Source organism: Ailuropoda melanoleuca, chromosome 2 (assembly GCF_002007445.2).
Source record: "Ailuropoda melanoleuca isolate Jingjing chromosome 2, ASM200744v2, whole genome shotgun sequence".
Lineage (NCBI taxonomy): Eukaryota > Metazoa > Chordata > Mammalia > Carnivora > Ursidae > Ailuropoda > Ailuropoda melanoleuca.
The window spans coordinates 6345417-6360861 of record NC_048219.1 but is presented as its reverse complement, the minus strand read 5'-3'; the positions used below and the strand labels follow the sequence as shown (position 1 = coordinate 6360861).

Genomic DNA, 15445 nt, shown 5'->3' with positions numbered 1-15445 from the left:
AATGGGGTACACAGAGCCTTCAAAAGCCAGTGGAAGCATATTCACTGAAGTGAACGGCCACCAAAGTGAGTGTCCAAGGAAGAACGGATGAATCTTTAAAGTCATTAAACCAAATCACATGAGCTCTCTGCACTTTAGTGCCAGATTCAAACACAAAGAACCACACAGAACGCTAGAGAAATGGCAAACCACAACCCTACCATCCTCTATTTCTCATAATACAGATCCAAATCATGTGTATCATTAAAATCCTTTTGGAAACGAAAATACTAGATTGACATAAGGAATGGATAACTCTGAAAACTTATTTTACTTATCAAAATAACCTATGCTTTATGAAGTTCTTTACATACAATATCTAGTCATGTGAAACTGGATACCAAATGAAGATGCTTAAGAATCAGCACTTTTGTTGTTGTTGTTTTCCACTCTAAGGAAACCCAGTTTTCTAAAGAGCTCTCAATAAAACACATATTTACCAAGATGGCATGGTTCAGATCCAGAAGCATCTCAACAACCCAATCACTTTACAATTTATCTCCTTCCGCTGACACCCTCTTCACTTCCCAGGCCTTACCTGTTTTGGATAGAGTTGGCAGCAACATGCATGGCGACAGCAGTTTCTTGAGTTTTCCGGTTCATGCCCCCTGGTGGGGGACACATCCCTGACCCAACCTGAGGTGGCATATTGGCCATGTTAGGGCCATAAGGCCGGTTGCCCATGGAGGCATGACTCATTCTCCCTGGAGGGAGTGTGCCATAAGGTGGGATGCCAGGCTGCCCATGCATCTGACCTCCAGCACCCATAGGGTTCATGCTTCCGGCCATGCCCGCACTGGGGTAGTTAGCATTGGGCAAGGCATTATAGTTTGGTTGCCTGGGGTAGCCTCCTGGGAAGGAAAGAAGAAGAGAAGATGCAGAGACTTGGTTAGTGACTCATTAGCAACTCCTTAATCTCACTCAGCTCTAAAACTCCAAAGATAATAAATGATAGGAATCACTCACTATTTGGTCTGATAAGAGACCAACTTCATGGCAGCCTTCACCCCATTAAAAAAAAAAAAAAAAAAAAAAAAAAAAAAGTAAAGCGGAGGCCAGGAACATAAAAAGGCAGGCCTCAGTTGTCCTCTCATCCTAAGGCCAGCACAGCACAGAACAAGGCTGGCTGGCAGGCAAGAGTAGCTTTGCTGCTACCCAGGCCCAACTCCCAGAACTCATTCCTTTCTACATTGGCAATCTCCTGTCTCTTCCATGCTCTGTGTAAGACACTCAGCTTCAGATCCATCCAGGGTTCATTCTGAGCAAAGATACATTCTATTAAGACTAATTTACTCTAATGACCATTAAGTGTCTGCCCAATCTTGGGCTAAACGCCTTCTCCCCATTTTATGGATCAAAGAGGCTCAGGGATATTCAGGGACTTTCCCATGGTGACAGTCCTGCCCCATTCTAGGGCCTGGCTTTGGTGGATTTAAACCAAAGGGCAGCCCTATTCTTACAACCCAGATAGCAGCATCTGTATACACCTCTATGTACTCCTAACAGGGTAGCATACTCACCCTGCGGGCCGTACTGACTCCCCTGGGGACCGTAGCTCCCCATGGAGTTCTGCTGGTAGGAGCCCATGCCTGTGTGCATCTGTCCACCCGAAGGCTGACGCGGAGATAAGGCCGAGCCGGGCTGGGGGGAACTGTACTGGGGCATCTGGGGGTTCCTCTGCATGTAACCTGTTCGTGGGTAGTGTCCATATATTATTACCTCAGTACAATGAGAACAAAGTTCTCCCTTATCATAGGACCTCACATAGGACCTCACCATCTACATTTTCTTTAGCAACTACTTGCATGAATTCTCTATCTTATTTGCTATATAATTATGTGCTCTTTTAGGCACCTTCCAAAGTGACATAGTCATTAACCAGGGCATGCCAACTGTTTCTACTAAAAGGGGGTCTAAAAAGACAAACAGCAATGACAACAAAATAGGACAGAATCTAAAGGGTAAAGATTTGATGCCAAGTCTTCAGTATTTACTGACCAAATTAGACACAATGTAGGGAGGAATCCAATAGAACACAAACACTGAGAAACAACACTTGGGGGGGGGGTAACACAATACTGGAGCCACCAACATGGTCAAGCCCACTGTAACTTCACAATTTGTTGCTGAGATTGTCCTAAGCTTCCTGGTCATATAATTCTCCAAAAGCAATTGCACAAGATAATCAAATGGCTCCCTCAGACTTCTGCACCTCCCTGAAAGCCCAGGGTCTCACCTCGATCTTGGGCAATGCTCGATTGGTTCATGGAAGGATGCATGATGCTGTCCGACTGGCCACTGGGTGGCCGAGGTGGCATCTGGTTGCCTGCTCCAAACAGAGAAAGAAGCCAATCATGGCTAAGCCTGGAAATTCTAGCTAGGTCATTTCAGAGCTGGAAATGGCTCCTGGCAAGGCCAAACCTCCCAATACCACATATACAGAGGGACCCCACCAAGGGGCTCCTAGCTCTCTTCTTCAAATGCTGAAGGGAAACCTTGCAGACATGAACCAGAGATGCTCCTTGTGGCAGTGGAAGGCTAGGGTTTCCTGATGTCACTGGGGGCCAGTCCCTTTTCCCTCTCCCCGAAGTCCAGCACTTGAAGGTACCTGGCACTGCAGCAGGCGAGAGTGGTCCTGAGCGAGACTGAGCAACACTGGCGGGAGAGCCAACAGGGGACGGGGAGGGGCCTCGGATGCCAGGCAGGTGAGGGGAGGTATGAGGAGAAAAAGGAGACTGAGCTGGATTACTCTGCTCTCCTTGGCTGCTGGAAATCCCTGATGTGCTCACTCCAGGGCTCAGAGCTCCTTCTGTCCCCATGGGGAGATCGTCTATTGAACCAGACAGATCCTGAAACATACATGCAAGGGTATGGATTAGCAGTGTTAGGCACAAGACTCTTCTTTCAACAGTTGTACTACACAACTAATATTTTCCCTAGACAACCAAGAGCAAACACACTGCACAAGTTATGTAGTCAGGATACTAAAGCTTACAGATGGCAAACTCTATTCAGGGTATTCAGAGTCAGACAGAAAATATTTTAGACTCTATGAGCCATTAGTCTTTGTCACAACTACTCAACTCTACCACCATAGTGCAAAAGAAGTCACAGATAAACATCAACAAGTGGGTGGACTGTGTTCTAATAAAACTTTATTTATAAAAACAAGTAACTAGCCCACAAGCTGTAGTTTGCTGACGCACGGTCTATCTACCAGAGCAGATTATCTAGCACTTTCATTTTCTTTCCTGTCCCCAACTTCTATAGTCTTAAGAAAGCTGCTCTTTCAGTGAGCCTTTAGCTCTTTGCTATGGGGAAACTTGACAAAACACTGCCAGGATGGCACCAGGAGCTAGCTATAGGAGAATGTTAAACAAGTTTGGGCAACGTTCACAGATCCCCTCTCCATCAGATTATTATAACCTCCATTTACCAAGGATGCACTTGCTCCAAGTTACCACACAGTAAACATAGAGGGTAGGATGTGGAAAAGGGATATATTGTATAGGAAAGACAATTCCTTAACTGCCAAGAAAATCTGGGACTATATTCCTAACAAGTGGCCCATAACAAGGATGAACAAATGTTCACCAGCTAAACAAATCACAGTTTTCCTCCTAGCTTTGTTTTTTCAGTGAGAACTTGATGTTTATTAGGGGCTTTGCTTACCTTGAATTTATCAGTAAAAAGGTTCACTCTAGGTTAGTAAACTCCTGAGATTAGCAACCAGGAGCTCAATATGAAAAATATTCACCACAGGAAATGCACACCCAGCCCCAACTTCATTCTCCAGCAGTATCACTGGTTCAACACCGCGCAGTAACTTCAGGCTGGGAACTAACTATACCCTGAACAAAGGATGAGAGCTTTGGGTAGGGACTCAGATCTGGGAAAAACCTAATGCTCAAACGGTTAAAAAAGAAGTTCTCTTAAAGACATACACCTGAAGAAAGAAGAGATCCAAAATAGCCTGAGTGAAGTCTATTCCTATTCCTACAACAAGCTCACCCTAAAAAGATTAGTTCAAGATGACACTGACCCTGGAGTCTGACAATAACATTGAAGGCCAGAGGGCACCTCTTAGGCTCTCCCCCAAGTATCAGGCTAGTTGGACCTTCTGCAAACCAGCTGGTCACTTCACCAAGCTGGGAACATTTCTGCTGAGTTCTATGGAACAAAGCTTGCCCTGAAGGCAAGACAGGCAGGTAGGTATGCATTTGTGCCTGTATCCAGCTCTCCAATGTTAGCTCAGAAGTCAGAAAATGCTAGCACCCCAGAGCATGCTTTAAATATGCATAAGAATTAGTCCCAGCACGGAAAAGAACTCAAGAAGGCTCGCTTGTAGGTATCACGAGGGGGTCTTCCCTTCCAAAGGACTAAAGTACCTGGAGCTATAAAAAGCCCTGGATTCATCCCAAGAAAGGAGGATTCCACCCCCATGTTGAAGACCAACCTATACAAGGGACACCTGGCTTCTGAGCCAAGGAGAATAAACTCAAAGAGGCAGCAAGAAGACAAGAGAAACCAACTGTGTAGACCCTGAAAGCCACTTGTTAGGCCCTGAACTGTAACATAAACCACAGCTCAAAGCTCTCTTTTGGGACGATTAGGTTCCCTAAGCATTCCTTCCTTCAGTACCCACTCCTTATTGATCTGCCAGCTTCCGGTAATATGAACTACCTGCTTACAGAAAAAAGAAATCAGTATATTTTGAAACAGAATAGGAATCAAAGGTCCATCCATAAGAACTTGACCCTATTCAAATGACTTCGGAAAATTAAGTGTTTTGGAGATTTATTTATTTATTTGGAGAGAGAGCTTGCATGCATGTGCTTGCACATGCAAGTGGGGGGAGGGGCTGAGGGAGAGGGAAAGAGAGATTTCTCAAGTAGACCTGCCACTGAGGGCAGAGCCCTAGGCAGGGCTCGATCCCAGGACCCTGAGGTCAGACCTGAGCCAAAACCAAGAGTCAGATGCTTAACCAACTGAACCACCCAGGCACCCCTGAATATTTTTCTTTTTAATTAAACAAAATATGAATATTCTCATGGTAAAAATAGTTCAGATGGTATAGGTAAACCAAAGTTCCCCTTTGCTCTCTTTCTGCCGCCTTCGACTGAGGAATCCCTGCTCAACTTGGTATATACCCTTGGAAATCTTCTGAGGAACTGGGGGGGGGGTTAAAAAAGGAAGGAAAAAACCCAACAACAACCCACTAACCACTGCTATGGGACAGGGCCTATGGATGGCTCCTTCAGCCACACTTCTGTTAAACAACCAGGTTCTCCATAGATCCACAAGTGAATGTGCTAGTCCAGCTGAGAGATCCCAGGAGCCTGAAGAAAACACTGGCAGACTCTGGGACTGGGGTCTCGGGAGCCTGGAGATATCTGTGGTGGCAGTGTGGTGGCTTCCCTCACTCACAGAGGCACTCTGAGCAGGGCTGTCAGTTTTGGTAAAGTGCCCTGAGCTCCTTGGAGAAAAAGTGCTAAATAAACCACTGTCAACAGCAGCCCCACGTGGGCTGGGATGCCTGGGCACAGAATAATAGTGGGGAAGGAAGCAGCATTAACCTTCTTATCTCTCTGATTTGGTTGGTTTGAGGCCAATCTCTCAAACTGTCATTTTCAGCAGATGGCAACTAGTCAGCATAGGGATAGTTGATTTAAAAGAAAAAGTTTTTTAAAAAAAATATTTTATTTATTGGGGTGGGGGGGAGAGCTAGAAAGAGGTAGAGAGAACACAAGCAGGGGGAAGTGGCAGAGGGAGAGGGAGAAGCAGACTTCTTGCTGAGCAGGGAGCCCGATGCGGGACTCGATTCCAGGACCCAGAGATCATGACCTGAGCTGAAGGCAGGCGCTTAACTGACTGAGCTACCCAGGCACCCCTGTTTTTTTTTTTTTTTTTTTAAAGGAACCAGAATGTTAGCGTAGGAAGGGACAGATCATTTGCTATTTACCATTTGAGCATGTATTATGTGCCAGGCACTTCATGGAGTTCCTTAACTTTCTACTATTCTCGGAAGCAGGCACTACTACAATTAACATGCTGAAGATGTGCACACTGATGCTCAGAGAGATCGGGTTACACACCCAAGTCACCCAGCAAGTAAGTAGCAGAAACTAGATTCTGAACCCAGGTCTGCTGAACTCCAAAACCTATGTTCTTTCTCTTTCCATCATGCTGTGATACTATATGGACTAAGAAAAAGTACCACACCTTTGTGTTAAAAGAACAAGGCCTGGTTCTTGGTACTTATCATTTGTGGCCTTGGACAAGCTGGCAACAAGCTGGGCCTGGTTTTCTCAGTTATATAATAGGGGGACTGGACAAATCGGAGTTTGTGGTAACCCAGGGTCATATGCATGAAACTCCACTGACACCATATGGTTGGGGCCATATGGAACATGCAGTACCAGCAGTACCAGGCTGGAATGAGAGCTATGACAACACACAAGCAGTGTGAGATGTGAGACCTATCGATCAGTCCCAGTAGCTTAATCACAGTAAATGTTTTCATTGGGCAATGGGAGGGCCTGGTGGGGAGGAAGACTCCTAAAGAAGTGTCTCCCCTCTATCTACATGAACAGATAATGCTCTGAACTCCATGTCCTTTTACTACTTGGGACACACCTCTGCTTTCTACCCCGCAAAAAGCCAGTTTTTCAGGTCTTTTGTTCCACAAAAAGCCGGATGTCTGATTGTTGAGTCAGACCTCAATGTGCCGAACAAATCTGGCTTTCCACAACACATCTATCACGCAAAGTTCAATCAACCCAAGCCCCTACTCTCCCTGGCAGGGGCTACTTTTAGCATTTCAAAACTCAGGGTGTCTGTCTTGGTTCTTCCAAAAGGGCCCACCTAACAAGTATCTTCCAGGTCTACTGAAAGAACTGTAGCAATGCCCCTCACGTGGAAAGATCTCTTTTTCCAGGTTTGCTCTCTTCCAAGCATAATCCTGCTGAGAGATGGGAGGTGAGGATCAGCCCACTCAGTGCCCTGCCAGTTCCAAGGAAGCAGCAGGGCCAGGGAGAATTTCCTCACGTGTTTCCAACGTGTTTCATGCATTTTATTGCTCATCTACCATGCAGATCAAAAGCATTGGAGCAGGTCCAACTATTTCACACAGAATCTCACACTCCAGGCTGGCTACAGCCCCGAAAGCCTTCGTTTCTTCACTTGAAATACTGCCCGATGTTATTTTGGGATGTGACCTGATAGAGGAAGCCCATAGGGACTCCATGACGATAACCGTTCCAGCTGTGATTGGTTGCCCAGCCCCAGCAAGTGCCAGCATGGGTTTGTCAGGCTCTGCTGACAAACAGAACTCGGCAGCTAACACCTTTTCACACCACAACAAAACCATGCCTGAAATCACACAGTCCATACCTCGTTGGGGGGAGGGAGGTTGGGGGAGGCCTGCTAGTGCTCTCACATGAAGGGCTACAAGTTCTAACATGAATTGGCTGCCTGATGAAGTACATTTTCAAGCAGGAAGATACCAGATCATGGTTAGAGGAAGGGAGTTTAAACAGTCTCCTGATAGAGCCTGAGGATGACATCAATTCATTTTGCCGAGCAGATTAAATAACATCAACAGGCAAGTCTAAAGAACAGGCTCATGGATATGCTCAAATCAGGGTTTTCTCATAAATTTGGATGAGTCCTTGAGAAATGGAGCTTTGTTAACCCCCAGATGGAGTTCTCGTCCTCTTTCAGTTGAGAAGAGCTTTTGCCAAGTTGTGCTGACTACTGGCGGGGAAACCACCCACCAAGAGAACCAGGTAAATCCTACGTATATACTTAGAGAAAGAGAGAGAGAGAGAGAGAGAGAGAGTGAGAGTGTGTGTGTGTGTGTGTGTGTGTGTGTGTGTGTTGGGAACATTGCAATTCAGCCACACTCACTTAAATGACTTTTCCTTGATCGAAAAAAACCCAAATGCACAGCCTGAAATGACCAAATCTGCACTGGCATTTCTCAAGTGTTTTTCCGGCAGCATACCTAACAGATCCATGGCCACGGCAGGAGGCTGCTCCCATGCCGGAGAATGGGAGGAAATCCTGAAGATCACAGAAAAGGTTGGGAGACCTGACCCTTGAAGAAAGGCAGACAGCACTTCTGTCTGGAAAGGAGAGAAACTTCAAGGAAAAAGGAGTACGGCAAACATAATTACACAGGAACTACTTAAGGCAAGTAAGTTTTGGGGAGACCATAAAGACTTCCTTAAGCAACTTATTTGTCAAGGGTCAGGGAAGAAGAGGCTACCTCTACCAAACAGTTCTAAAAAACATTCAGTACAATAAAGCTTCATTCATAGGTTCTCTTTTCTTCAGTCTTTGCTTAATGGAAGAAAGGGTGATCTGACCCACCCAGGCTGGTGGGGACTCCAGACTTACAGAACTCTAATGAGTGGTCACAGCCCAACAGATGAGCTGCCACCTCTGCCCCGAGAGCAGGCTAGCCAGCGCTGGCTGAAATGCCAAGAACGAATCAATACACAGAATGGGCTGCCCCTTACTACTGGCAGTACTTTCGAGTCAGGGGCTAAGCAGGTGGTTGAAAAGGGGAAAGGAAAGACACAGAAGCTGGCACCATCTTTCCAGCTTAGGACCAAACACCAGCTCCTGCTTGAACTACACCCACTGTTTGGAATAGCAGAACTGCTCTGGGAAAAGCTAAGAGAACCTGATTTCCTAACCCCTACCGCAAGTTTCCAAAAATCCCTCACCAAACTCCTCTTCTCTTTCTCGACAACAGGCTATTGTTCTGGGGATAATGGGTCATTTCTTCCCGGTACCTTCTGGCTGCCTGATGGAGGATGCACAGTAAAGAAGTGTCAGGACTCTTCTGGTCTCCAGAACACTTTTCTGGGGCCCACCTCCAAGAGGAAATCCCCTATGTATATATGTCAGAATTCATAAAATAAAACTCAGGGAGACCAAATCTCTAAATGTAAAGGATGCTGGAAAGAGGAATAAAGGAAGTCTCTTTGTATTTCCCCCTTGAAGGGAAGTAGAACGGACACAAATACGTGACTCTCACGTGCTTAGCCCTCAGGTACATGGCTGGCTCACATTTAATTCTCACAACCATCCTCTAGATGCAGATATCTCCCCCGTTATACCAAAGCAGGAGCTCACAAGTGAAATGATGTGCCCAAGGACAGAGAGATACGACGTAAAGAACTCGAGTTCAAACCACACTCCTGATTCCAGAGCTCCTTCTACTGTAAGGTGGAAGCTTGCCACTATCAGAAGCTATAGGTTCCACGCTCCAAACAAAGCCTGGCCACAATCTGCCTCTGGGCATGCTGAGTGACTACCTCCCTGGCTCTAACACGTCAACCTCACTAGGCCTTGCTTGGCTCCTATGTAGAAGGAAAAGACTAGATAATTTAACTCTGCAAGTCTACAATGCTACACTCCCCTCTTGCCTACTCGCTTTTCTCATAAACCATTCTTCCTTTCTAAAGCTTCTTTCATGGTTTATTTCAAATCAGCCCTTTCATCTATAACTCTCAATTTAAACTTACTATTGCTACAATAAATGGTACAGTACTTTTTCTCACCTCTGGGTGCTTAGAAGGGTACTCAATGTACAGGGAGTAGGGGGAAGGAGAGAGTGTCGTAGAATCTAGGGACACCCTCAGGAAGCTAAGTCCCATGTAGGCTGGTATCTGATCTCTGCTGGTATTCATACTGAATGTGCTCTACCCCTATTATCAGGCACAGAGGTGTGGCCCAGAGAGAAAAGTCAAAACATCCGTGGCCTCTAGATGGCCTCATCTCAGGCGATTTCAAACCCTCACCCAGCCCTGCAGTCACCTTTCTGAACTGCAGGACAATTAGGGCTTGTTTAGGGGCGCCATTCCCCAAACTCTAAGGTGGAGAAGCTCCTTTCTGGGGGGCAGAGGCCAAACAAGCTTCAACCCCGTCCGCAGCTGTGAACCACCGGGGTTGCCGGTGGGGGGAAGGCACCAGAGCTCTCCTCTAACAAAGCAGGGTGGCCCGATGCCCAGTCACTGAAGAGAACTGGGTGGGAAGGCCAATTCCCTCAAGTCGAGCTATAGGTGCTAATGACTAAAATCATTTTTTGCCTTGGAGACTTCAAAGACAAGAACAGCTTTGTGGGGACAAAGCCTCCACAATCAGCACAACTTCCCTGGCCCTTCACCCTCACCCCAGAGGCGATGCTCAGAGTCTCTCCAAGGGCTCCTCTTGGACCCACTGTCACAGGATTGACGGCACTGTGCTGAATCTGCCTGTGGGACCACAGTACCACAGGACCACAGGACCTGCAGGACCAGGCTGGATCCTATGTTATTAGTGACCAGAAAAATGCCAGGCACACAAAAGACAACATGTTTGAGAAGTTACTCAATGAATGATCTACTCAAAAGCATCCTCTGTAGACCCAATCGCTATTAGTCTTCTCTCTTTCCTTTAACCTTGACCTCCCCCCCCCACCATAATCCCATACCTGAGCTCTAGACCTCCACATGGAGAGAGGGACCCTTGGGTGCTGGCCATCAAGGGAATGAACTCTCCTGTCTAAAACTGCAAAGTACAACCCCGAATAGGCCCCAGCCACTTGGGTGAGAGCACTTGATAGAACTGCAGTGCAGGGAAGGAACGTCTGGAAAGGAGGCTGTTGGGAGGCGGGGCTCTGTGTCACTGGAGAAATTTCAATCTAATTGCAAAAATACAAGAACCCGCTGTTCTAATCCACCTCAGCGCCCCTTTGGGTGGGGGCCGAGGGCGTTTCTGGGGTGAGAAAGGGGAGAAGAAAGACTGTGGGGCTGGCTGCACTCCTGTGGTGGGAGCCCCTGCAAACAGCAGCCTGGCCACTGCAGCAGCCATTGATTTTCCAGGGGTCGATATTCTGCTCCCACAGATCTGCTCGGCTAGAGGTTTAATCACATTGAGTGCTTCTGCTCAACATCTCCCCTGCACCTCCCCCTCCCCAAACCAATAAAACAAACACCAAACGCACGCAGAGTCGGCAATGGGTAGATGGCTCTCCCCACAGCTGGCCCCCACCCCCCAGAAAATTCTAAATACCAGCTCCAAGGGAGCCAAAGCTTCGTGGGCTCTCCACACGAAGCTGCAGGGACAGACCCACAGGTGTCAAAGCACCTTTTAACCCATTGAACAACACTCCATACAAACCCTTCTAATAATCCCGAGATCCTACATTAAAAACTCCAGTTTCCCAACTGGTGAAAAAAATAGATCCTAGAACTCCCAACAGTGCAGTCATCAGTTGAAACTTTGTTTTCCAGTTTGTCACAGTCCCCACCAGGCCTGTAAATTACCATGTTACCTACCTGACCAGCCTTGGACACACACCCCTCCCTTGCAACGGCTTCTCACTTGGGCCAGGAGAGAATGTCTTATTAGTCAGAAACCACCTCTTTGCCAAAAATGTACAGTGTTTTAAGGGTCACTAGCTAACAAACTCAAATCGGAAAAAAAATGAAACTGGGTCAGAGCTGGGCCTGAGTTAGAGCAGTCAAGAACAGTGCATATTTATGGAAAAGGGCTGTTCTAATCCCAGCAGGAAACAAGCCCTGTAAAGATTGAGAAAGCAAAGAAGTTAGGAACTCCCTACTTTCCCCAAGTTAAGCATTTCCTGCTAGGAAAGCCAACCACATAGACCTTGTTCCACCATGATCATCAGCTGAAATCCTAGAATTTGAGCAAGGAGGGCGGGGGGGGGAAGGGGGAGAAGAAAGAAACAGAGAAAAGAAGACAGAGTTCTAGATATGAGAAGTGTAAGGGAGAGGGGGTGTGGCCTTAGGCTTCCACCTCATCCAGCTGCTCCTCAGAATTATAGGCAACCAGAAAGCAAGCAAGGATACAACGTGCACAACTAGGGAAGGCAAGGTTGGCACTGGGCTGAACACAGTTTAGACCAAGGTCTAGGGAGCTCGATGGACTCCTAGATTTGCTATTTAAACCCCTAAATATATATTTGCCAGTGGTCTTCCCTACTACGGCCTACTGGTCTAGATAAAATCCGAAGATTTGGGGGAAGGTATGCAACAAACAGACCTGAGAGTAAGGACTGAATAGCATCTTAAACCAGAAGAACAACTCTGAACATAGGGAAAGACATAGTCAAGTTCTAAAAGTAAGAGATGAGGGGAAAATGACCAAATATTCTTAATAACAGTTGCTCTGAACACTGATTCCATTTATTTGGAACTTGATTTTTCTCCTACCTTCCCCCGAATGTCAGGAAATTACCTTCACTTATCTCAGTAAACAATATTCAATATTCCTCCCACATCAAAGCTGGCCTTAAGGGACAGGTTTGCCGACTCTCAGCTTGAGCCTTCAACTCTTAGTTTCCACTTTCAACAAGGCATGGCTTCTTAGCTTCCCTGGGAAAGGTCAAATGGGGAGCAAGCTAGCTAGCCACTTGAAGGTGAGCTCCGCCCAATGGCAGTCAGAGACTATGTCACAATACCAGCCAATTCCATGCTGACACCAAGTGGGGAAGATGGAAGAGGTTCAGGCTGTGGACGTGGATGGCACAAGAGAGCAAGCACTGGTCCCCAAAGATTGAATGCCAGCTATCTTAGAAACATGAAAAAAAGACAACAGAACTAATTCTATGCTTGATTTATCAGGTATGTTAATATAGCTCCATACCCTGTGTTCCCCCCTCTGGACCAAGTTTGGTGGAACAGATTCTCACTCTGGTGTAGGGGCCCTAGTGGTTTCTGAAGGATAGAATTTCTAGGACGGCCTGGTTTATTTCTTGTTCAAAAAGCCCAGCACTCCTCTAGCCCGCTCCCTCCACCCCCTGACAGATGAGACACAGCTTGGCACACATCTGGGGCCTGGCTTTCTGATTTTGTTGGGTCTTTTTGGAGAAGGACAATGGCAGAAGCCAGGGCATGTACTTCACTGAGGTAATCTCCCACACAGCTTTGCAGAAGGTTATAAAAGCACCAACAGGGAGGCTCCTGGGTGCCTCAGTCAGTTAAGAATTTGCCTTCAGCTCAGGTCGTGATCCTGGGGTCCTGGGATCAAGCCCCACATAAGGCCCCCTGCTCAGCAGGGAGTCTGCTTCTCCCTCTCCCTCTGCCCCTTCTCCCGCTCGGGCTCGCTCTCTCTCTCTCAAAAAAATAAAATCTTTAAAAAAAAAAAAAAAAGCACCAATAGGAGAGAAAGGGAAGTGGGGTGGGGGGGGTGGAAGAAAGCCATGGTCACCAAGGTAACTGAATCCATCCATATGTTGACTCAGGAAATTCTAGTTTTTGAGGTTTCTTCCTTCCAGGGTATTTCCTACATCTTCCTGGAGAGCAGACCTAAATCCAGAAACTATAGTATCACTACCTTTGCCTAGAAATAGCCCCACATCTCTACATACCTCTTCCTCCTCTCCAAAGAGAAGAGAATATGGCATTCTTCTTTCTCTTACAGGCGATTTTTACCGATCCTTTATAGGAGTTGGTCCTAAAAGTAAAAGCACTGGACTGGAAGTCAGGGAACCGAATGTCCTCATTTACTGAATGACCTTGGACAAGCCCTTTACCCTTTCTGGGTCTTAGGTTCCTCATATGTAAGATTAGGCGGTAAAGGGGAGGAGTGTAATGTCTGTGTTAGCGTAGTGAACATTCTGTGGACCAGCTCACATGTCCCCATTCTACTCTTAATTGTAGAGGTTCAAAAGCTAAAAACCACGTTTCCCAGAATCCCTCGTGAATGGGTTTAGATACAATTCAGGTCTACTAATTAGGAGCAAACTCAAGATTAGATCAAAGTATGGCAGAGACCGTATTTCTGTCTCCTTCACTCGTTCCTGCAACAGCATGCTGGCTTCCTCTTCCAATAAGCCAGGTACTGGTTCTGGTGGCAGCAGCTGCTCTTCCTTGACTCTAGCTTACTGATCCCTGGACAGCAGACTTACAGCAATTAACATGATTGTGGCTCAAAGGTAGGAGTTTCCCTGGTGGGTCAAATCTAGTTTTAGGTCCTGCTCCTGAAGGACAAGCCTAGAGCACGCTTCCTCCATCTTTCTAGCAATTTTGTAAGCCCAAATCCCTATATTAAATCCCTCTCTGGGGCGCCTGGGTGGCTCAGTTGTTAAGCATCTGCCTTCGGCTCAGGGCGTGATCCCAGGGTCCTGGGATGGAGCCCCGCATTGGGCTCCCTGCTCAGCAGGAAGTCTGCTTCTGCCTCTCCCGCCCCCCCCCAGTCTATCTCTTTCTCTCTCTCAAATAATTAAATCTTTTTTTTTAAAAAAAGCACAGGTTTATTAGTTAGCTATGTAACGAATCACCCCAAAACTCAGTGGCTTAAAACAACAATAATTATTTGATTATGGGAGCCTGCTTCTTCCTCTCCCACTCCCCCTGCCTGTGTTCCCTCTCTCGCTGGCTCTCTGTCAAATAAATAACTAAAATCTTAAAAAAAAAAAAAAAAAACCAAAAAAAAAACGCCTCTCTATTAAACATACCTAGGCCTAGGGTTCACTGTAGAAACCACTCCACCTGACACAGGATTATCAGATGATCCCAAAAGAATAGTTGTGAAGGAGAGAGAACAGTTATTCACAAGGCATATTCTCTTCCAAGACAGCATCTTCTGGGGGAAAATGGGTAAGACGGAGGAGTCTTAGAACTTTAAAATACTTGTCCAGAACAAGCTCCTTTACTTCTTCCCTTTTTTACAACCTCCCTGTATTTTCTCCCTCCCACTAGAACCCGAGAGTGGGGGTGGGGGGGGGCTGCTGAACTGCTCATACAGGATAGAAGGCTGAGTCAGCACATGCTTTCTTTCCATCTCTACACTCTCTGCAAGCTTTTACTCTGCTGAGGATAGCATTACCTGCCCAACCCCGTATAAGTATCTCTGGACTTTAGGAAGCTTTGGGCTAGAAACGGTACCAAGTATCTTCCGCAGCAGCAAGAAATATGTTTATAAGCTCCAGGTGAGAAAGAACCAGTCCTGACAACCCTGCGCAGCTGAGGAGTGAAGACAGGTTTGGCTGCAAAAGATCCCAGCTCGTCTTCTTATAGCAATTTCTGGTCTAAGCAATGAGCCGCCAGCTTCCTGTAGCAGGGCTGGGGACTAACTAAAGAACAAGATCAAATCCAAGGTGTATAGTTTGCTTGGTGGGAAGGAGGTACTTCCTGCCCGTCCTCAGAAGGGCTAACTGACCCCAATGGCCATCACACCAGAAGTAAGGCTCAGTTCGTTTTCAGACTGAAGTTGTTCTGAAGAAAACAAAAGGCTCTAGCAAGAGGAATCTGTGTGAGACACACAGGCAGGAAGCAGAGCTGAGCCACCAGTGACTAGAATAGAAACAGGAAATGGGCCCAGGAACAAGCATACAGAAATGCACGGCTAGAAGCACAGGCTCCAGCAGGCACCAGGCAGTATCAGGGCC

General features: G+C 46.7%; 1 protein-coding gene and 1 long non-coding RNA gene across 3 annotated transcripts in view; one reads left to right on the top strand and one right to left on the bottom strand.

Moving 5' to 3' along the window:
* ARID1A (AT-rich interaction domain 1A) overlaps positions 1–15445 on the bottom strand; it is a 67163-nt gene that overhangs the window by 14499 nt on the left and 37219 nt on the right. For both annotated transcript variants that reach the window (XM_034647332.1, XM_034647324.1), the window contains exons 5-8: positions 2648–2888; positions 2276–2365; positions 1560–1727; positions 578–890 (exon numbers count right to left, since the gene is read on the bottom strand). In XM_034647332.1, the coding sequence (XP_034503223.1) occupies positions 578–890; positions 1560–1727; positions 2276–2365; positions 2648–2888 (812 nt within the window). The remainder of the gene's footprint in view (positions 1–577; positions 891–1559; positions 1728–2275; positions 2366–2647; positions 2889–15445) is intronic.
* LOC117797015 lies at positions 6091–8137 on the top strand. Its single transcript, XR_004621828.1, has 3 exons — positions 6091–6150; positions 7739–7826; positions 8026–8137. It is a non-coding gene; the product is annotated as an uncharacterized LOC117797015 (long non-coding RNA).